The 24166-nt window shown below is 33.9% G+C and overlaps 1 protein-coding gene across 4 annotated transcripts in view; it reads left to right on the forward strand.

Moving 5' to 3' along the window:
• The window catches only part of Sgce (sarcoglycan, epsilon), a 74488-nt gene that overhangs the window by 43633 nt on the left and 6689 nt on the right, over positions 1–24166 (forward strand). For 2 of the 4 annotated variants that reach the window (XM_013035870.1, XM_013035872.1), the window contains 4 exons: positions 12224–12386; positions 15141–15352; positions 16275–16301; positions 17041–17229. In XM_013035870.1, coding sequence (XP_012891324.1) covers positions 12224–12386; positions 15141–15352; positions 16275–16301; positions 17041–17229 — 591 coding nt within the window. The remainder of the gene's footprint in view (positions 1–12223; positions 12387–15140; positions 15353–16274; positions 16302–17040; positions 17230–24166) is intronic. The other 2 variants (XM_013035871.1, XM_013035873.1) reach the window with 1 other exon arrangement.

Genomic DNA, 24166 nt, shown 5'->3' on the forward strand with positions numbered 1-24166 from the left:
TGCCTAGGTTGGCTTTGCACTGTGATCTTCAGATTTTAGCCTCCTAAGTAACTAGGATTAAAGGTGTGAGCCACTAGCACCAGCTGTTTTGATTTAGGATTGAGGAAGTTCAATGTAAAACTCAGTGCTCTGGATTTAGAATTACTAATTCCATACATTGTTGTTTTTTCCTTTGGTAATTTAGTCATTTGATTATGCACGTTTATTATAATCTAAAAAATATTTAGTTCTTTATTTTTATCCTATTATTTAATTGATGAATTACAGATATATACAAAATAGAAGGATGAGGAGAAAAACAGAAAGGTACTATTGCTTTTGAGACCTTGAGAGCCTGTAACATACATGAACATAGCTCTTTAAAGCTGTCTGAAATCTCTTATAGGCATCCATAAAGAACAAAATAGATTAATGAGTTGGACAACTAAGGAAAAAAGATCATCGCATTGTATCAGGTTACTGCTAACACCCTGAAGCACCATGTTTTGTCTATCAATAGCCTTGTTCTTACTTAATAATATACCACATCTCATTAATTTGTCCACTTTTGAAAATTTGAAAACATGATAAGATAAAAAAGTAAAGAACATTCTCATTTCACTTCCCTAATTATTTAAACTTCTGCATATTGAAAAGCTAACTAAAACTAAACCATGAGAATCAGAGCATTAGCGTGTACAGCATAACATTTTATTAAAAAGATATAATATGTTCAAAGTTACTGATTCTACAAAAAGAAACTTTTTTTAAAAAAACCTATACAATAATCTAATAACCTGCTGTTCTTTTTAAAATTTTTATTTTATTGTAAAGATGCCCTACAGAGGGGTTACAGTTACATCAGTAAGGCAATGAGTACATTTCTTGTCGAGCATTGTTATCCCTTCCCTTCTTGTTCCCCTACTATCCCTTCCCTTCCCTACCAGCCTCACCCACCCTCCCCTGCCTGAAGTTGTAAAGTTCATTTCCAATATACTGTCTTGTAGGTATCATTGTTGCTATGGGTCATCCTGTGTCCTTGTTTCAGCATTTTGTTATTCTCCTTCCTCTCCCCAAATTAGGCAGATGTATATACAAAGATGCAGGGTACCAAAATCAAGTACAGTGACAACAGGGGGGAAGAACATACAAAGGAAACAAAAATCACACCTCTTATGTCCATATCTTGGAGTTCATTTCACTTAGCAACATCTTTTTTTAATTGTTTTTTATTGTGAAAATACTGTACAAAGGGGTTACAGTTACATGAGCAAGGTAATGAATACACTTCTTATCCAGCATTGTTGCCTCCTCCTTTGTTTTTCCCCTACCATCCCTTCCCTCCCATCTTCTCAGCTATACTCCCCCACCCCTGCCTAAATTGTAAAGTTCAGTTTTCAACATAGCGTCTTGTACATCTCATTGTTGCAATGGATCAACTTGTATCCCTATTTCAAAAATTTGTTTTTTTCCCTGCCCCTCCCCAATTACACCAACATCAAATATAGTGAAAACAGGAGTTATACCATAGGGGAGGGACATACAAAGCAACAAAAAAAAATCACATGGTACCTTATAAATACGTAGAAACAATAGCAAGGAAGAAAAAAACCACTTGTGTCTCTATCTTGGGGTTCATTTCACTTAACATCATCTTATCTGACCTTTTCTGCTTGTCTCAGACATACACTTATTGCAAATAAGGGCAACCATGGGACCTATGTTTCTTTGGGCCTGGCTAACTTCACTTAATTCTTTCCAAGTCTTTCCATTTCCTAACAAATGGGGCAATGTCATTCTTTCTGATGGATCATCTTGTATGGTCATATGTACATAGCTTTTGAGCTTTTTTGCTCATCTGATAAAATTATCCTATATGTATACTAATTATTGTAAATGAGGGAAACTATGGGACATATATTTCTTTGGGTCTGGCTTACTTCACTTAATATAATTTTTTTCTGAGTTTTAACCTGCTATAATGCTGTTCATTCATTCATTTGTTCATCCAGAAGTTAGGTTCCCTGAGGACAAAGGTAAAGACTAGGTTGAAGAATGATTAAAGAAATGCTTTACCCCCATGGAAGATACTTTCCTTAGTGACTAGAACTAGAGTTGTAGCAATGTGATGGAACTCTGACATGTGTTCGTAAGTTATTTCAGAGTAGATGTTAGAGATTAATGATGGATTGAACTGCAGCGAGAAGGAGAGAAGTCAAAGGTGATGGTGCTTGGGTTCATGACTTGAGCATCTGGGGTTGCCAATCACTTGGGGGAAGGAGATAGAGGAAACAGGTGGAGGTAGTGTGGGGTGATGATGAGTTCAGTTTGGAACACATTAAGTTTGAGAAGTTTATGGATGGTCCAAGTAGAGATGAAAATAATTTGGCAGTGTGTGTCAACTATCATAAAAATGTTTCCACTTCCAGCCATCTCTTTTAAGACAGTAACATTAAAGAATCTGTACATAGTCTTTGCAATATTATTTATAACATCAAAAAATTGGAAGCAACTACCAGTCCAACTCTAAAATAATTGCTGAATAAATCATGTGCACTTAAAAATTATATTGCCATAAAACTATAATTACAAAGACTACAATATGGAAAATGCTTATGAGCATTAAATGGAGAAGCAAGATACAAAATTATATTTTAGAGATGATTGCAATTAGGCTAAAATATATGCATTTGAAAAATATTCTGAAAGGTACGTTGGAAAATGAAAATAGTTATCTTGGTAATATAAATGAAATTTTTATATCCCAACTTTTCTGTAATGTTTTCATATTGCTTTTATAATTTAAAGGGAAAATTTCAAAGCACCAAAAATCTTATGCCAATTTATATTATTTTTAAATGAATTAATTTAAAATCTTAGTAATTATAAATGCAAATTGCTGTCATATTTAGACAAGAGGGCTGTTAACAGTCTGCGAAACATCCATTTGTCTTTATATTTACAAACATTCACAATAATCAAGAAAAAGTAATAGTGTTGGTCAGGTATTTGACATGGGTATAGAAATTGATTTTACTTGAAGCTTAAAAGTTACTTGTTTTAACTAGAGTATATCTTAATTCACAAACATCTAACTACTTTCCAGTGGATTCTCATATCTTGTTTTATTCTGAATTTTTTATTTTATTTTCAATTTCAGTCCAATTTATTATTTGTTTCCTGGATACAGTGGCTCATGCCTGTAATCCCAGCTATTTGTTAGGTAGAAACAGGAAGATCATGTCCAACACAGCAAAGACTTAGTGAGACTTTATCTCAACAAATAAGCTAAGTATAATGGCATATAACTATGTTCCCAGGTACCATGATAGAAGAAGCAAGAGGATCCTCTTTTCAAGTTCAGCCCAAGCAAAGTTAGTGAGGTTCTGAGCTGGAAGGCAAACTAAAAGAAAAATCATTTGAGGCATGGCACATGTAGTAGAATACTTGCTGAGCAAACATGAGGCTCTGAGCTTAAACCCCAGGACTGTGAGTGTGCATGCACATACACACACATTCCTCCACACACACACACACACATGAATTTTTTTAATTTAATTTACTTCTGTTGTAAAGGTGATGTACAGAGGGGTTACAATTACATAAGTAAGGTAATTAATACATTTATGGTCAAACATTGTTACCCTACCCTCATTTTTCTCCCACTTTTCCTCTTCTCTCCCTACCGCCCTAATTGTAAAGTTCATACTCACAGTGCCTTGTGAGTATTGCTGTTGCATTGGTTCATCCTTTGTCCTTTGTTTCACCATTTTGTTATTCCCTTTCCCTTCCTCAAATCAGATGAACACACAGCGTACCAGAATCAGAAACACTGATGACAGGTGATAAACCAAAGAGGAGAAGAAAAAGGAAGGAAGGAAGGAAGGAAGGAAGGAAGGAAGGAAGGAAGGAAGGAAGGAAGGAAGGAAGGAAAGAAGGAAGGAAAGAAAGAAAGAAAGAAAAAAGAAAAGAATTTTAGAGCACAGTTCTTAGGCTTGGCCTTGACCTAATACTTACATTGACATAGCTTTTAACTTTAGTGCTATACTTATTTCATCTCACTTTTTAAAATGATAGCTTTATTAAAAGATAATTTACATTTCATACAGTTCATGTATTTAAAATGTAGTTTAATATTTTTAGGAAATTCACAATTTATCAATAATTTTAGAGCATTTTGATCATCTCAGATATCTCCATCCCCATTTCTGTACCTATTAGCAGTCATCTACATCACTCTTGACTCCTGGAAACTAATTTACTGGCTGTCTCTATATATTTTGTTATTAACATATCAATGAATAATTTTATTATGACAGTTTTAGTTTCACTCATGTTATGGGATGCATCAATATTTCATTTATTTCTCTATTATATATAATATATGTTTATATATTTAAATATACATATATAAATTACATGTAATAAGTTGCCTGTTGTATGGTATACTACCTTTTGTTTATCCATTTGTACCTTTCTACACTTGGATGCTTATGGATAATATTGCTATCAACATTCGTATCTGTTACAGACATGTGTTTTCATTTCTCTTAGGTATATCCCTATGAATAGAATTCCCAAGTCACATGATAACTCAGTATTTAACTTTTTGATGACCTGCTAGACTGTTTGAGACAGTTGTACCACCTTATATTCCCATCAGCAGAATAGGAAGGTTTCAATTCTGAGGGTGGGAACCTTTTTCCTGCCCAGAGCCATTTAGATATTAATAACCTATCACATGCCATATAAAGTATCAATACAGGAAGATAGGCTGAGGACAGCCTCCCAAGAAGCACTGGGTGTCCACCCTGTCCTGTATCAAGTGATTTCACTGCCCTTGTATGGCCTCATGTTCAGACATTCCCCATTCCTGCCAGGATTCTCACCATCACTAGGCATGATCTCTGCCTTTTTGATGTTAGTTATCCTAGTAAGAATGAAGTAAATGGGTTTGATTTCAATTTCAGTCATAGTTAATGATGTTAAGCACTTATTTGTATTTCTTCTTTGGAGGTATGTATATTCATATCCTGTTAAGTGATGAGACTCCTTTACATTTTCTCCCAGATGTCTTAGACTTTCTCAACAAGTATCTTAGCACATACAGATTTACAAATGTTTTCTCATTCTGCCATAATATTGGCTCGCTTGATGTTGGTCTTTGAAGCATAAAATATTTTCATTTTTATAAAGTTCAGCTCATTTAGTTTTTCCTTTATTGCTTGAGCTTTTGATGTTATAGTTAAGAAAACATTGCCTAATCCATGCCCCAGAAATTTAGGGCTTTTTCCTTTAGAGTTTATTAGTTTGAGTTCTTATATTTAAGCCACAGTCATATACTTTAAAGTATATTGTCTTCAGAGAATTTTTAGGCTTACAGAGAAAAACATACAGAGAATACATACGTTTTGCATCTACTTAGTGTCTCCACATGTACATAGAATGACCATTATCAATTTCTTCCACCGAATAAATAGTAAGAAGAGTGATAGGAATCATAAGAGTATGTCTAGTTTTCTAAGAAACTACCTAGCTTTCTTCCAATATCATATTGCTTGGTTTCAGACCAGTTCTAAAAGAAAGCTTCGATTTTTCCACATCCTTGCCACTGTTGGTAGTGATCTGAATTTTGGCCATTCATGGTATCGCATTGTCTTACTATATATTTTCCTTGTGATACGTGATGTTGAACTTTTTTTCATGCTTATTTGCCATCAGTATATCTACTTCAGTAAGGTAGCTGTTAAGACCTTTGACCTGTGTGTGTGTGTGTGTGTGTGTGTGTGTATGTGCGCGCGCGCGCGCACGCGCGAATGTGCATACATCCACACGCGTACTCCTGTGTGCCATTCTAAGGCTTGAATTCTAGGTCTCTGCACTGTCCCCAAGCTCTTTTGCTAGGATTTTACCACGTGAGGCACAGATCCACTTCTAGCTTTTGAGTCTCACCAACTTTTCCTTCCCTGGATGGCTTTGGACAGTGATACTCACATCTCAGCCTCCTGAGTAGGTAGGATTACAGGTATGAGCCACTGGCATCAAGCTCTTTGACTCAGTTTTAAATCACATTTTTTGTTCATTTCTGGCCTAAGAGTTTATTATATATTTTGGGTAACAGTTTCTTATGAGATACATGTTTTCTCTCAGCACTTTTCACAGAGAGCATTAATTTTCTTGCCAATTTCTGTTTCACAAATTATACATCTATTGTATCTAAAACTCCATGTAGTTTTTTAGTATTGTCTTCTAGGAGTTTTACAGTCTTACACTATTTAATTTCTGACCCATTTTTGAATAAATATTTGTAAATTATGTAAGACTTGTATACATATTTTACTTTTGAATGCATATATCCAATTACTCAAGCACTATTTGTTGAAAAAGATTATTTTTCCAGAGTGTATTATCTTTGCTCCTTCTGCAACTAACTGATCTTTATTAGTTAACTATATTTTGGTCTATTTCTGGGGTCTCTCTCTTGTCCGTTAATCTATTAGACTGTTCTTTCACTGGTATCACATTGTCTTGATTGCTATATCTTGAAGTGTGACAGTATTGATCTTCCAAGTTTGTTCTGCTTCAATATTGTTTGGATATACTTGGTCTTTTGCCTTTCCACATAAACTTTAATCTCAGTTGGTCAGTGTTCACAAAACAGTTTTCTGAGATTGTGATCGAAATTAACCTTATAAATTAGTTTGGAAAGAACGTACATCTTAATAATATAATGAGTCTCCCTATCTGTGAAGGTGAAATTTCTTAACTTTGATTTTGTTCTCCAATTTCTCTCATCAGAGTTTTAAGTTTTTGTTATGTCAGTTCTGAGTTTGTTTTGCACATTTTTGGGTAGTATCTATGGATATAGTTTTATTTCTTCCTTCTACATATGCATACACTTCGTTTTTTCTTCTTATTGCACTAGCTGGGATTTCCAGAATAGAGTTGCAAAATAGTGAGAGGTGACATCCTTGTTCTTGAGGTAGTATCAAAGTTCTGAGTTTCTCACCATTTTGTTAAATTAGCTGTAAGGTTTGGAGGATTTATTTATTTTGGTAGACAATCTGTATTAAGTTGAGAAAGTTTTCCTCTATTTCTTGCTTACTAAGAATTCTTCATGCACATGTTAAACTTTGTCAAATGCTTTTCTTCATCTGTTAATTAGGTCATATGATTTTTTCTATAGCCCATGGATGTGATATATTAATTTATTTTCAAATAGTAAACTAGCTTTGCTTGATTAGGACAAATCTACCTTGTCATCATTTATAATTTAAATATATTATTGGATCGAATTTGCTAGTATTTTGTTGAGAACTTTTGACCTCTGTTTTTAATTATTCGTCTTTTATTTTCTTGCAATATCTTTGTCTCATTTTTATATTAAAGTGCAGAACGCATAAAATGCTTTATTTCTTAGCTTCTGTTCTCTGAGAGAGATTGTAGAAAAGCTGGTATAATTTCTTCCTCAAATGGGTGGTTGAATTGAAGTGTATGGGCCTGGTGCTTTCTATTTCCAAGTTCATTAATTATTGCTTGAGTTTCTTTGCTAGATGAAGGCCTGCTCTGATTATCTGTTTCTTATATGAATTTCATGAGATTGTGTCTTTCAAAGAATTGTTCTATTCATCAGTGTTATCTAATCTGTGGGTGTAGCTACATTTCTTGATTATCCTTTAATGTCCACAAGATCTCTAATGATGTCCTTTTCATGATATTAACAATATTAATACTTCTCTCTGTGTTTCTTTCTTTTTCAGTTTGTCTCTGTCTGTCTCTCTGTTTTATTCTCTGTCTTTTTTCCTTGGTTTATGAATTTTATTTTTTTCCAAAGACAAATTTGCATTTTCATGACTTCTTTCTTTTCAAATTTTTTTGTTTCCAATTTAACTTCTTTAATTTTTATTGTTTCCTTTCATATGCATACTTAATTTACTGTTCTTTTTCAATTTTCCTAAATTGGAAACAGGTGACTGAGTTTTAAATATTTCTTCTTTTTTAAAAAATATGTTCACTCATTGCCATTCAAAGTACTACCTTCGCTATATGCTACAAATTGATAAGATAGGACTTTACTTTCATTTAGTTACAAATATTCTTAAATTTCTCTTGAGATTTCTTCTTTGACCTTTGTATTTTTAAGATGGTGATTAATTTCCAAACACTTTGGGATCTTACTGGTTATCCTTTGATACTGATTTTTAATTGATTTAATCGGGCATAGGTCACGTGATTTGTATTCTTTCAAATTTAATAAGGTGTGTTTTGGCCCAGAATGTTGATTAATGTGCTTTGTTATGCAAGAAGAATGTTTATTCTGTTATTATTATTTAGTAATATGGTCTATTGAGTCTGTTAATCTAATTAATGATATAGTTGAATTCAACTATACTCTTACTTATTATCTATCTGCTGGATATATCTCTTTCTGATAGAATAATATTGAGCTCTCCAACTAAAATAGTAGATTCATCCATTTCTTCCAGTTTTACTCATGTTTTTTGATATTTTATTAATAAGTATATAATGCTTTTTAGATTTTTTTCCATATCAGTATACCCTTCTTTTCACTTGAAAAATTTCCTTGGTCTGCTCTGAGATTCTTTATTATTTTTCCCCCACACCACCACTACTCCTCCTCCTCCTTCGTGTGTGTATGTGTGTGTGTGTGTGTGTGTACTGAAAATTGAACCCAGTGCCCCATGAATACTAACACTGGCTCTGTTATACAGCTTTATCCCTAGACTTGTTCTACTTTTTTTTATAAATGTTAGCGTGGCATATATTTTTCTATCCATTTATTTTTACATAAATGTATTTTATTTTTTTAAATACATTTATGGTAAACAGCGTGTAGTTAGCTCTTGTTTTCTTAAGTCTTATAGTTGGTATTTTTTATTAGTGCATTAGACCATTATTGTTTAAAGTGATTATTGATATGGTTGAATTATTACTTACCAATAATTTTGTTGCTAATTTTTATTTGTGGGCCTTACCCTTAGCCCTATTTTTATTTATTATTAATTAATTAATCATTCAGTTAATTAATTTTGTCAGTTGTGGGTCTTGAACTTGTGCCTGGGCTCTGTCCCTCAGCTTTTGAGCTTAAGTCTAGCTCTCTACTGCTTGAGGCACAGCACCACTTCTGGTTTTCTGGTGGTTAATTAGTGATAAAGAGTCTCATGGACTTTCTTGCTTGGGCTGGCTTTGAACTGCGATCCTCAGATCTCAGCCTCCTGAGTAGCTAGGATTATAGACGTGAGCCACTGGCACCCAGCTCCTTAGCCCTATTTTTTGTACATTTTTTATTATAAAAATGCTGTACAGAGATATTACAGTTACATGAGAAAAGTAATGAGTGCATTTCCTATTGAGCATTGTTGCCTCCTCCTTTGTTTTCTCCCTACCATCCCTTCCCTCCCACCTCCACACCTATACCCCTCACCCCCACTGAAGCTGTAAAGTTCATTTTCAACATAGTGTTTTGTACATCTCATTGTTACAATGGGTCAACCTGTATCCTTATTTAAGCATTTTGTTTTTTCCATTTCCCTCTCTGAATTAGAGAAGTGTATATACAAGATGCAGGGCCCCTACATCAAGTACAGTGAAAACAGGGGTTATACTGTGGGGGAAGAGCATACAAAGAAACACAAAATAATCACATGGTACATTATAAATACATTAGAAACAATAGCAAGGAAGAAAAAAACCACTTGTGTCCCTATCTTGGGGTTCATTTTGCTTAACCTCATCTTATATGGTATATGTACATAGTTTTTTGCCTTTTCTGCTTGTCCTACACATGTACCAGTTACTGCAAATAAGGGAAACCATGGGACCTATTTTTCTTTGGGCCTGGCTTACTACATTTAAATATAATTTTTTCCAAGTCTTTCCATTTCCTAACAAATAGGGTGATGTCATTCTTTCTGATGGAAGCATAGAATTCCATTGTGTGTATGTGTGTGTGTGTGTATGTATATATACATATGTATATATATATATATATATCACATTTTCTTTATCCACTCATCTACTGAGGGGCATCTGGGTTGGTTCCATATCTTAGGTATAATGCTGCAATAAACATAGTTGTGCTGGTAGCCTTAGTGTGGCCTTGTTTGTGATCATTTGGGTAAATGCCCAAAAGTGGGATTGCTGGTTCATATGGGAGCTCTATTTGAAGTCTTTTGAGGAACCTCCATACTGCTGTCCAAAGTGGTTGAACAAGTTTACACTCCCACCAATAATGCAGTAGGGTTCCCTTCTGGTCACATCCCTTCCAGCATCTGTTTTTATTAGATTTCTTTTTTTTTCTTTTTTTAAAATTTTATTTTATTTTTTTTTTGTGAACATACTGTACAGAGGGGTTACAATTACATGGGCAGGATAATGCATACATTTCTTATCAAGCATTGCAGCCTCCTCCTTTGTTTCCCTACCTCCCCCTACCTCCCACCACCCAATCCTCCCCCCTCTCCCCCTCCCCCGCACCAGTATAACCCCTGGTTTTACTATATTTGATGTCAGTATAACTTGTGGAGGAGATGGGGAAAAACAAGTCGTTTAAGAATACAGGTGGACCTGTTGCAACAATGAGAAGTACAAGTTGTCATGTCAAAAACGAGCTTTACAATGTAGATTTCTTGATTATAGCCATTCTAACTGGGGTGAGGTAGAATCTGAATGTTGTTTTGATTTGCATTTCTTTTATGGCTAGAGAGGTTGAGCATTTCTTCATGTGTCTATTGGCCATTCTTATTTCCTCTTCAGAGAAGTTTCTCGTTAAGTCTTTAGCCCACTTATTTATTGGGCAGTTGTTTCTTTGAGGATTTGTTGTTGGGGGATTTAGTTTTTTGAGTTCCAGGTATATTTTAGATATGAGACCCTTGTCCATTGTATGGCTAGTGAAAATCTTGTCTCAATCTGTGGGCTTTCTATTGATCTTGCTAGCTATGTCCTTTGCCATGCAGAAGCTCTACAGTTTCATGCAGTCCCATTTGTCCAACCTTTCTTTGATTTGTTGTGTTTCTGGGTCACTATTAAGAAAATTTCTTAGCCCTATCTTTGTTGTCACCTAGTTTTGTGTTTTTTTACCTTGTTTGTTTTTAATTAGGTATTTTATATGATTTATAACTTATTTCTGGATTCTCTGTTTTATTCCAGTGATCTGTTTCTATGTGAGCATCAAAGTTTTCAGTGAGTTTTGAAATCATGAGTTATGAGTCTTCAAAATGTGTTCTCTTAGTTGTAATTTTCCTTGTCTAATTTGGGTTTTTTAATTATCCTATGAATTTTAGGGTCAGTTTGTTAATTTCTACAAAGAAGGCAGCTGGAACATAGATGGTTTCATTTCCTTTTATAAGTAACTATAGTATTATCATTAAGATAAGTAGTATTTAATTATAGTAATGTTTTTTTTCTATTTTTTTGAAAACCCAGTGAGATTCTGTCTTCTCAGGCTGCTTCAAGACTGCTTACATGCTACTGTCACGAGTCTCTTTTGTATGGTGTAATCTTGTTAGCTAATTAAATAAGGTTCTTTCCTCATATTTGCTAGGATACTTGCCAAGAAAATGCATAATACACATATACAGGTACCTATATATCTGCCATGTTTGTAGTTTCCATATCATAGTTTTTCTCCTTTAACTTCTGAGGTAATATTATTGAGAGGCCTTCTGCTGAGAGGCTAAGTGCCGTGGACTTGTATACTAGGAAAACTCATAGACACACTGTTGGGTGAAATAGCAATCTCTGTCTAGATCTCTGTATTTCCAGGTATAATATTACAATCTTAGTATAAGGAAATCAAATGAAGATTTTTTTTCTTTACTTATAATTACTTACTTCTTCAGAGCTAATATTGTTTCTCTAGCAGTTTTACCTTTAAAATTCAAGGTAAAATTTAATGTGGATAGTTTACCAAATGTAATAAACAGACTATGGGACATCAATTTTGAATGAAATAAAAGAAGATGAAATGAAATTTCTATAAATTAACATAGAATGGAGACAGCCTCTGGTACACCAAGGCAACTCAGTAAATATTGGCTGAATAAAGGAATGAATGAAAGAAAAGCCTCCATGAATCATTGCTTTTAAAGCATAGGCCTCTACCTTAGGGAAGATTCTAGTTAATCCCTCAATTCAAAAGGATAAATCCTGCTTTCAGGGTAGATTGTTTTTCAGTGTTTTCAATTTTCTTAAAGGATAACTTGAGAGTTTCACATTTTTACAGTGTTTATGTCATGGTTGGTGCCGATGTCCCATTTTCTTCTTGTTTACGAGAAGTTGAAAATCCACAGAATCAGTTGAGATGCAGTCAAGAAATGGAGCCTGTCATAACATGTGATAAAAAATTTCGTACACAATTTTACATTGACTGGTGCAAAATTTCATTGGTGAGTATTTTATTTTGTTTTTGCAAATGTTGTTAGGGGCTGATGTGGCTGGACATACATAACATTTGACTAAAACCTGAGTTGCTTTTACAAACAAATCCTGGGTTTACTTTGTTAACTACAATGGACTTCCTTGACTTTAGGATTTGGCCAATTCATTGACAGTGTATCCACTTAGGAAATAGTATCTCCACTTTTGTACTTATTCTACCCTTGATTAGTTGCTGAGACTGGATTAGCTTGGCAGGTGGTCCAAATGAACTCCTTGGGCATGCAGGTGGCTGTTAAATCAGCACAGATTATGGAGTCGGTGTGGTATGTGAAAAAATGTCTTAAATGTGCCGCCACTCCCCCACTTTGGAAGGAAAGAACAGAGAATAATAAATCTGAAAGCAAATCCATATTTATGCTACAATTCAACATTTTGGAAACGTATAATCATAAGAAATGTTTAAGGGACAATTCCTAGTGAGAAAACTTACAATGTCTTGCCCATAGCCTTAAAGACAAATGCATAAACATTCAATGTGTCTTTCCTAATCACTATTTAGTTTGCATGATGATAGCATTAGGAAAAGCAGAGTGGTTAATATATATATATATATATATATATATATATATATATAGTATTTGCAATACTTTATATAAATGTCTACCGTATTGTGCTTTCTCTTATGTATCTTTATAAATATTTTGATCCAGTTATTTGGAAGACAGGGAAGTTGTTTTAGTTCTTTAATAACCATTAGATTTAGCTTATATCAGTTCTTTGTGATAGATGATGAGTGAGCTAAATCTAAGTTTAAAGTTGACATTTGAACAGAGTTACTGATACTTAAATATAACTGTCACTTCACATTTTAGAGAGCCAATTACAGGCAGCTTTCCAGGATCCAGTAGTGGAGAACATATTACTCATAATATGACATTTAGTACCCCCTGTGGCTTTTTGCCTTGGACCCCTCCCTTCATGTCCTTTGCATCTTAGAAAAATAATGTCATTTCTATGCCTTCTTAAGTCAAATTATTTCCTTGTTGTGGTTCATGTATATTATAAGTAAATGTTAAATTTTAAAACTCACTGTTGTTCAGTCATGGTGCTAATTGTACTAGAGTATGAAAGACTGAACAGCTGTGATCATAACTTAAATAGATTGGTCTCACTAGAGTCAGGAGACTGTATACCCTACCATGACCATTTTAATTGTGTTTGAACCATAGCATGGGTTTATGTTTAGGAACAGTGTTCTAATTTTTAAAAGTCTTAAAATTAACTTAAATGTGCTTTCAGATTTTAATTTTTGCAGTAACATTTTATAAGTAGGATTTTATAAATTTTATAAATAGAAAGACTTCATACATGCACACACATATGCCACACACATATGTTTATATGCCACTTTTCATCACAAAGACCTTAGGAGGTTTCAGCAAAAGAATCATACAATAAACAATAAGATATTAAAAATGGAAAAATTTGGGCTTAAACTTAAAAAATACATAAGTTCATATTTGATAAACAAACTTCCTAATATCCAGGATTTTAAAAGCTAAAAATGAGACCTTTCCCCTATCAGTTATTTAAGTTCATATTCTTTAAAAGAAGACAATATAACAATTCCTTCACTGCAAATAAAGGCTTTACTAGCACCATATTACTAACAAAATACTTCAAGTAGTGTTTCAGGAGAGGATGAGGATGTTAAATAATGACACAAATAGTAATTCTCCCAACAATTTTTTTTTTTTTTTGGTCCGGTCGTGGGGCCTGAACTCTGGGCCTGGGCGCTGTCCCTCAGCTCTTCAGCTCAAGGCTAGCGCCCTACCACTTGAGCCACAGCGCCACTTCTGACTTTTTTCTTTTTTCTTATGTGGTGCTAAGGAATTGAACCCAGGGCCTCAGGCATGCAAGGCAAGCACTCTACCACTGAGCCACCTTCCCAGCCCCCTCTCCCCAACAATTTTTTGTAATAACAACTATAAGTTGAAAATTGTACTTGGCTACTTTTTTTAATGGCTACTTTTTTTAATGTCCTTAAATAAAAACCTTAGTATAATTATATGTGATTCGGTGAATGCAATTCAATTAACATGGACATAAATTAACATAGTGTAAGTGTACATTTTTTTGATTCTGGGATAGAATTTCATAAAACTCCAGCATTGGATAGGTTCCATCTTCCATCCATTATTTTTCCTAAAAATTAGTTGTTAGTTAGATGGCAGAAAGATTGGAAATTTTCCTTTGTTTCTTTTCTCTTTCTTCTTCTATCAACCTTACAATCCATACCTGCAAATCTGTTTACTAGCCAGTTTGTGGTCCTTTCACATCTGTACTAGAGTTGGTTACGAGGAAAAAAGAAATTTATGTAGTAGTATGAAAAGAACTTTTATGAAGTAAACAAAAACTCTACACATGCATGCACAGATGTATGTCTACATACTCATGTGTATATAAGTAGATGTTTATATTCAAGAATCATGAACACATATATTCTGTTTGTTTACAAGAATGTGGGGGGTATATATTATAGAAAGTACAGAGTAAACAGGCCAAGATAAAGCCTCATTACTTTGATTCATTACCTCTCCCTAGCTCTAATAAATAACGACATATTCAGAGAAATAAAGTAGTTGGAAGTAATTGGCTTTTTCAAGTAGTTTGTCAAAGAATGTTCTGCTGTGTCTAGATCTTAAAATCTTATAATGTTCGCAGTTAATAATTCAATATGTAATTGTCTTCTTTTATGTCAGGTTGATAAAACAAAGCAAGTATCCACGTATCAGGAAGTGATCCGTGGAGAGGGGATTTTACCTGATGGTGGAGAGTACAAACCCCCTTCTGACTCTTTGAAAAGCAGAGACTATTACACGGATTTCCTCATTACCCTGGCTGTGCCCTCAGCAGTAGCACTGGTCCTTTTTCTAATACTTGCGTATATCATGTGCTGCCGACGGGAAGGAGTGTGAGTACTTTAAAACACTACTAACGAATTGGAGAGCCTGCCAAGATAACATAGATGATTCCATTTAATGCAGAGTTTCACTTAGTTTGTTAAACACTTGATAAATGATTGAAATTGTGTTTAAACTGCAGTACTTTAAAATGAATTAAAATAGTTCTGAGTGTAGCAAATCAAATTAGGGGCTATAATTACTTTATTCAAAAATTATTAAGGCTAGATGTAAATTCACACTGGCAAACCACTCCCAAGAATAACTGAGGCTAGATACAGTGATTATGCAAGGCATCGTGGGGGAGCAGAGATTGGGCTCTATTGACATTGTAATTGCACTCTAAATACCTAAATTATCTTAGACAGCTTGATCAAAAATGATGGCCAAAATTCTTCTTGCAGTCATGCAACTGTGAAACAGGGCAACACAATCTAAATCCTTAAAATACATTTTTTAAAAATCCTTAGGAGCAAATTAATGAAAATGAGGTATTATTTAAGCAATGAGTCTTCATTTCGTGAGTAGTTAGTACTTTCAGAACATGATGTCAGTTAAGATAACCTCCCAAGATTACCTGGAAGTCAGGGTGATAAAGCCAGGGATTAAAAATAATAACAAAGCAGCAAGTAACAAACTCTTTCATTTTTACATGTAGTCTGATTTCATTATGTCATAGAATTGATTTCATTCAGAAGCTTGATTCTCAATCTCCATTTTTTCCCATTTTCTGTGTGTTTCTCATCAATATTCCATTGCTGTATGTGTCCTCATGCAAGTAATATCATAAACCTGGTGGCAAATGCTGCCTGGTTGCGTAGAAAAGTCACGACATCAGCATTTCCACATCATGCAAGATCCCATGAGCATATAGTCTTAATGTTCCAAATATCAATGCTATTATTTAATTCATAAATTTTGTTTTGTTTCTAGGGAAAAGAGAAACATGCAAACACCAGAGTAAGTGTCTTCTTTCCTGTTAATTTCTGTGTCATTGTTTTTGCCACTCTTCAGTTGCCATGGTGCTCCACACTTGTGTCATGCTTTCTTTTCATCCATCATCTTTCATAGTAGTTTATTTCATAAACGTGAAAGCTGCTTTCTAAATAGAGTTATTTAGGAGGGAGAGGAACTACACATAAAAAGGGGTTGAAAACTAAGATTACCTAGATTAAAAAATAAAACCTAAAATATTTCACACTCAGAATATTAACTTGCCAATTACATCATGTGACTTCCAAATCTGCATTTCTATAAACCAGAGAACAGATGAAAAGACCTTTCATACAAGTTTTCCTGAACCTACAGTAATAACCTTCCATAAAATGAAAGTTCTGTGAGTATTTATAAATGCCCCACCAGTAGCAATAATATAAAAGCTGTGGTAGTTTGATCTTAATCATAGAAAATAAATAGAACACTAGTTTGTGACTTAGGGTTTAATATTAACACAATACTTCATAACTTAGTTTAATTTGAGCTTTATGTACTTTGCAATCCGTTTATAATTTTCAGTTCTGCTATGTTAAAAGTCTACGAGACATGATCACCTTCTGAGATAATTTGTAGAATGTTCAAAGTGCAACAATGTCTGGTTATTTTAAAAGAAAAAAAACTTTTAGAAAATGTTTTCAAATTGACAACCCATCAGGTTAGTATACAATTTTAAATATATGTTGTTGAATTCTCTTTCATATAGTATTCAACTGGTTCATCATAGTGCTATTCAGAAATCTACCAAAGAACTTCGAGATATGTCCAAGAATAGAGAGATAGCCTGGCCCCTGTCAACACTTCCCGTGTTTCACCCTGTAACCGGGGAAATCATCCCTCCTCTGCACACAGACAGCTATGACAGCACCAATATGCCATTGATGCAAACACAGCAGTGAGTATCCACTTGAATATCCCCAGTCATTAATATGCATGAATATGTTTACAGAAACCAGTGCTTCTCATTGTTGCTTTTGTTGGTTTATAAACAGAGGAGAAAAGAGCAAAAGGTCGTTGATAATGTAGTTCCCAACCCCACTGGCCTGATACAAATGAGATAGAATTATTTTCAGGGAATTTTTTGTTTTCTTCACTAACCCAAATAAGGCAACATTTAGCTTATATGTAAGAAATTGGCATTGATAATATACAATCATATCTGTTTTCTCAAGAAAAAGGAAGCATATGTTACAACATAACAAGATGATTATATTATAGAAATGTTTATTGTGTTAGACTTTTTATTATCTATGTATTCTACAAGTTTTTTTTATGATAAAAAAGTTTTAGGGATTTCTTTTTTGTATGATTTACTTGTATATCTAAATGAACAATTACAGTTTGGGTTGTGAACATGAACATGTATTTTCTTCATGCAAACCTTCTAGTGTTGGGAGGGCATTGGTCAGAAAGCCTGGAGGAAGCCTTGTAAAGGTTTGGGGAAGGAAGTTGAAGGATTTTATATACCTAGAAGCTAGATTTTGATACATGAATTGGTGGGTAAAACTATTGTTTAATTTTAAGAATGTGACCCCATTTTTCATATTAACCTTGTGTTAAAAATGTATTTAATTACAAGTAAAAAACTTTGATTCCACTAGCAATCTAAGTTTACTTTTGAAGTACTTTTGTTTTCAAAGTAAATGGAATGGATATGCATAATATCTCTCACACTCTCCTTTTCACACAAGCCTGTGTGTATGCACGCGCGTGCGCGCGCACACACACACACACACACACACACACACACCTTAGAATGTTATATGAGTAAACACACATTAAAAATTTATGTGGAAAGCATGATGAACACAAACATTTTTGATTGAGAGTATTTTATTTATTGTGTAACAATGTAAAAAAAATAATGAAGATGAATAATATACACAGTAGGCTAAATATGCTTGCCCCAAACACTTGGGAAATCCAAAAGAATTATAAATAGATTCTGAAAGTTTTTTAACATCATTTACTCAGGGTTATACAGGCTGAGGGCATGTTCATGTGTGCGTGTATGTATGCCTGAGTAATTTTCATTCAAGTTCTTTCAGTAGTTGGGGAAATTGCATACATATAAAATTTGGGGGTTTGAGACATAAAAATAAGTATTTCAATGTTTCATAATATAGTTGTAGTAAATGGAAAGGATGGATTTCTGTGTTCAATAAAAGTCATTGGTCCTTTTGTTATGTGCTGTACCAAGACTCTGTGTATTAAAATTAGATAGTAATGAGAAAAAAGTTGTACAACTTCAAGAATACCATAATAATATAATTTAGCATCTCTTCTGCTTTTCTGAGATAATAGTTGTAGATAACCTTATCATTCATTTTCAAACGAAAGATTTGTACTTACTATTTGAGTTTTTACATTACCTAGTATTCCAGTGAAATATCCATTGGTATGAAATGGTTAAATATACTTGAAACCCAAGGGTTTTTTTCAAGCTACAAGAGTTATCGGTCCATTCAGTGTGTTGATAGACTTTGTAGATCATGGGGAAAAATCAAAATATCTAAATCTTCCAAGAACATAGTTTGAGAATTCTACTTCAAAGTCATAGTGCTATATAACTGTTTATTATATAATGAATAGGGAAACTTGAATGTGTTTGAAAATCAGTAAAACTTCATTCTGATGAAATATAAAGGAGAAAGAAAAGACAGGTCTTGGAGTAACTTTTTAAATCATATATGTTGAGAATAAGATCCTTAAAATTATTTTGCTTCCTTTTGGTTAGGACTTTGGAATGTTACTACTAATGTATGCTATATACAAGCAAAAAAAATCTCCTGTATAGTTTACAAGGTAGTACATCTGCCTGGTTTGTGAATAATACCATCTAGACCACTATTATGTTGATAAGATCTCTCTATTTGCAAATGCAATAGGTTATTATATTCAAATTTCAACATATATACGTTTTAAAGTCCAGAAAACCTTCATATTATTCAGATTTCTACTAATGGCAAAGCTCCATTAACTAGCACTTCTATATAAATAGGGTGCAAATATAATTGATGATGTTCTCAATGATTATTCTGAGGCACTGCAGGATCATCAAGTGCGTCTGACTCATCAGAGAAAAATTAAATTACATTCGGTGTCATTTCGGTGTTGAGTGTATATTATCTTTCTTTTATTCTTGGAAATGGATAATATGTGCACAGTCTCTATGGTAACTCCCTATAAGCCAGAATATGTGATTAACCTCATTTTCCAACCATGCCAGATAATAGGGAATGTATTGTCTTGGGTTCATCAGAGCTGTTCTTTACAAAAATTCAACTTTTCACTTTAACTGAAAAAGACAGCTCTTTTTAAAGTTTCATTTCAACACCAAATAGATACATATAAATATTTTGCTTATTTGGCTAGAACTGAATTCTGAAGTTTAAAATAAGATATTAGGTTTGATGAGGCTTTACAATACTTTCTAACTATGCTTGGATAATGCTGCCTTGTACTTATTAATTAACTCTTCCAGAAAAGGCATGTATTTTATTTTCAGATAGTTATACCAATGTAGTGTATTGATACCATTTGGAAACAATTTGGCCACCTATAACATTTCATATGTTTATTATTCAAACTTAACACCAGAAATATTCAGGCATGAAGATATGGTCAAACATGTATATGGACTTCTAAGCAAGATTTAAGAACATTCAGAGCTTTCTTTTAAAGCTGAATGGGCTTTAAAACCTCAGGGGAAGGAAGAACTTGAAAGGCTGTGTAATTTGGTAATAAGGCAATTATCAGTTACTTAGAAATATTTTCCTCTCCTCCTCCTCCTCCTTTTCTTCTTCTTCCTCCTCCTCTTCCTTCTTTTCCTTCTTCCTTTTCTTCTTTTTTCATAGAATTCTTCACAGGACCTCTTACTGGCACTATAAATTATCCAGTTTAAAATATATAATAAGTTATTTATAGGTGATAAATTAAAGCACTGACCTAAATTAGATCAACACTGAGATTAGATTATTTACTCTTTCTGAAATCTATACTGATATCTTCTCTGGGATAGATAGTGTGGTCTTTGGCCTCAGATGGATCTATAATCCTGTTTATAAGCAAAGTGAATGAAGACTTAGCAGAAAGGGAATCTGGGGTAGAACTGGGAGCCAAAGCATATGCTCAGAAAGGCGGGGTTTCATTTTGTACAAGGTTCCTTTTGACTTCAAAATGGCAGAGATGGTATAAACATGAAGTCTAGAAATGTAAGAGCACTTTAATTTGGTCTTTGCTAATGTTCTTAAACACAAACGCATAATTTTGGAATGATTTTAGAGGGACAGATACTGCAGATACTTTTTGATTATGATTTACAGTTTCTTCCATTAACACCTTACAGTACTATAGTATGTACATGGTAACAATTAGGGACCAAGAATTGGTATTTTAGATTTTTCCAAATTTTACCAGTTTTAACATTCACGTTCTTGTTGAGTTCTAATATTATGCGTAGGACAGGATAATCCTCATGTCTTCGTATTGTCCCCCATTCTGAGCCATTTCTCAGAACATCCTTGTGTCTCTTGTCCTTGAGAAGCACTAGGCAAGTGTTCTGTAGAGTGTACCCCATTCCTTCACCTAGTCAGGCTTTCTGCATCTGTACTCAGTAAATAAATGTTATCACTGATATTAGATTTTAAAAAGATTTTAAAAAATACAGACAGTGCCCTTATTACAATTCATTTCTGGTAACCACATTTTAAAGTAACTATTACATTTGAATTGCCTGGGTATAACACATTGTTGTCGTTGGGCATTAGACTTGTGAACAAAGGCTTAACCAAATCTATCACAGATATTGTTGATATTCCCCAAAGATAAGCATTTGTAACTATTGCAATGGGAAAAAATAAATTCCAAGTTACAGAATTTTAGGTCCTGAATTTGAGAGAGTATAATGCAGTTTTCCCAAACTATGTTATTTTTCCTAATCACTGTGAGCTTTTAGAATGCGAATTCCAGCCCTAGATTTAGGGATTTGGAAGCTAATGGAAATGTATGTTATAGGCTGAGCAGCTAAAAGGTTCTGAATCCCTGATTTAGTGATTTGCAGGACTTAAGTGTTAGGATTGGGAAATCAGTGGGAAGGGATTGGGGATGAGGGAAATGTGTATACTTCCACATTTCCACCTAAAGTTGTAAACAGAGAACGGTTTTTCCTAAATTCCCCAGAGGAATATGTGTGGAAAGTATGAAAGAGGAGTGGGCCCAGTGGGTTTTATCTAAAAATTTCGGGCTGTTTGTGAGTTTCTATGCATACCTGTAAACTTTACACAGCTCCTTAAAACTGACTGAGGAAAATGTTGTGTAAAACAGAGATTAGTGCTGATTAGAAAGCAGTGTCTGAATGGGACAGAAAAATGTTAAACCCTGAAAGGCTAAAACCCACTTAGAAAGCGCAGTTTGCAATCTTATCCTTTGGGAAACAGGCATTGAGTAGAGGATCCCAAATACTCCATTTTCTAAAAAGGATTGTATTCTGAGATTGGTGAGGAGTGATGTTGTCTTTTAGGCAGAAGATCTGCCTCCTTATTCTTCTTTTCTTATAACCACATCAATACTAATTGATTTTCCTAAGTGGGAAACATCTTCATGGAGGACCCTTACATAATGGATAATATGGGAAAGCACCCTACATATTTTCCAGGAAGATTTTAATTGGCTCTACAAATTTTTTTTATTCATTATACTAAATATATAATGCCTAATCCAGGATAATTGGGTGTCTGTCAAAACAGGAGGTAGGTTGTACTTAATCTTTGGTAAATTAACAAGTATAAAAGTTCAATCAAGTCTAATAATTAAAGACAGTAACTAACCATTTTTGGCTTTTATTGAAGTATTTTTCCACATTTCTTTCCTTTGGTGATAATGAAATCCAACTTCATGGTAAAATTCCATACAGAAAAAATAAAGTTTTAATAAGTTACTAACAGCAGAAGAGACCAAGGTGATGGTCTCCAATTGAAAAGAGGTGTCAGCCGCCAAGGATATTTCAGAGCCACTGGCTTTTAATTTGGCAAGTAAACCCTAAATGTGATATATTGCTTGATAGATTCTCGGTTCTGTAGTTTTGTTCTGCTTCAATTTAAAGCTATGATAGATTTACTTTGGGCTTTACATAGCAAACAGAAAAAAATAAAGAAATAAGTGAATGCTTCCTTCCATCTTAATACATCATGTAAAATGTTAAATTGACTTTGGTTAAAATTAGGGTTTGTGGGGCTGGGAAGGTGGCTCAATGGTAGAGTGCCTGCCTTGCATGCATGAAGCCCTGGGTTTGATTTCGTAGCACTACATAAGCAGAAAAAGCCAGAAGTGGCACTGTGGCTCAAGTGGTAGAGCGCTAGCCTTGAGCTGAAGAGCTGAGGGACAGTGCCCAGCCCCAGAGTTCAGGCCCCGTGACTGACAAAAAATTTAAAAAAATTAAAAATATTAGGATTTAGGAATATTTAAAATTATAATGACATTTCCAATTTCTTTCTGACCTTCCTTCCCTTTCTTTTTCATTTCTCCAGATCATGGCCTGATTCCTAGCACAAGTAGTTACAGGTCAAAGTCATTTTGGCAGAAAACCATTTGTAGAAAAATCAAACTTTGGGCAATATCACTTTTGCCTGCCACTTTTTCCTGAACAGTTCTCAAAATGTGTTACAATTTCTTGTTGTTCTACTCATAGGGTTTCAAGAGAACTATTTTATATTCCACATAACTAATGTCATTTTCTTTCACCTTTGGCATGGATTCTTGGCTTTATGCAGATCACTTTGCTTTTGAATCTTCAAGCAAGTAGCAGCATAATCAGTTGATTAATCATCCACCTTACTTATAGAATTTCTGTACAGGCATCCAAGAATGTTAAATTATCTTGAAGGAGTTGCACAAATAACAAATAATATGTTTCCCCCCCCAAAATCACTTATTTACTAATTTGCAAGTTATTACCTTGGCTCTCTTAAAGAATGAACTTTTTGGAATGGCTAATTTATACAATTTTCTACTTAAATGCATATAATTAATGGAAACAAAATTGGAAAATAATTAATGCTAATAATTCAGAGAATGATAGTTTTTCTTAATTTTCTCTATAATGCCACAGTTTATACATTATGACCTTTCAGTTAGTCCATTAATAACTTAATTACTTTAAGTGGTTTTATGCCTTTATAAATGTTCTTTCTTTGGAGGATTATGGGACCGCTGTTTGAAGTCCGTCCCATTCTAATTGCCTTTAGTGGACTTTAGTTGTTCCCACTCTCTTTCTGAATTCTCTGCATCTTAACTCTAACACAGTTCATTGTGGGCATTTTTTTTTTCAGTATGTTTGAAGCAGTACCCTGAGGAAGTACCTCTCTTCAGCTCTTCAGTGGAATATATTACTTCAAATATGCCCATCATTAACTTTCTGATGCTTATATATAGTCAAAAAACTGTAACAGCCACAAAAAAAACCAGAGCTTTGTGTATACATACACTTTGGAGATTGGGGGAAGTCGAATCTCAACATTTTTTTTCTGGTTAAGCACGACTTTAATTTCCATAAATAAGCACTTTTCCTGTAACTCATCTAAATTTTCACTGGAAATTTCAAGAAGAGCACATGCTTAGTTTAAAGTTAGATAACTGCAACATACACTGCAGATACTTTTAAAGTCCCTAAACATTATAATACACAATCAGTTCCTTGTGTCTTTTCCTAATTTCTTGCTAGTGTGTGCATGACACTTTCACAACCAACCATTTCTCATCACCTAGCTAATCCCATTGTGATTTTAAAAGGTTGATAATGGAAGAAAAAAATGAAGGCTTAAGAGAAATGACAG

The sequence above is a fragment of the Dipodomys ordii genome, unplaced genomic scaffold (assembly GCF_000151885.1).
Source record: "Dipodomys ordii isolate 6190 unplaced genomic scaffold, Dord_2.0 Scaffold227, whole genome shotgun sequence".
Lineage (NCBI taxonomy): Eukaryota > Metazoa > Chordata > Mammalia > Rodentia > Heteromyidae > Dipodomys > Dipodomys ordii.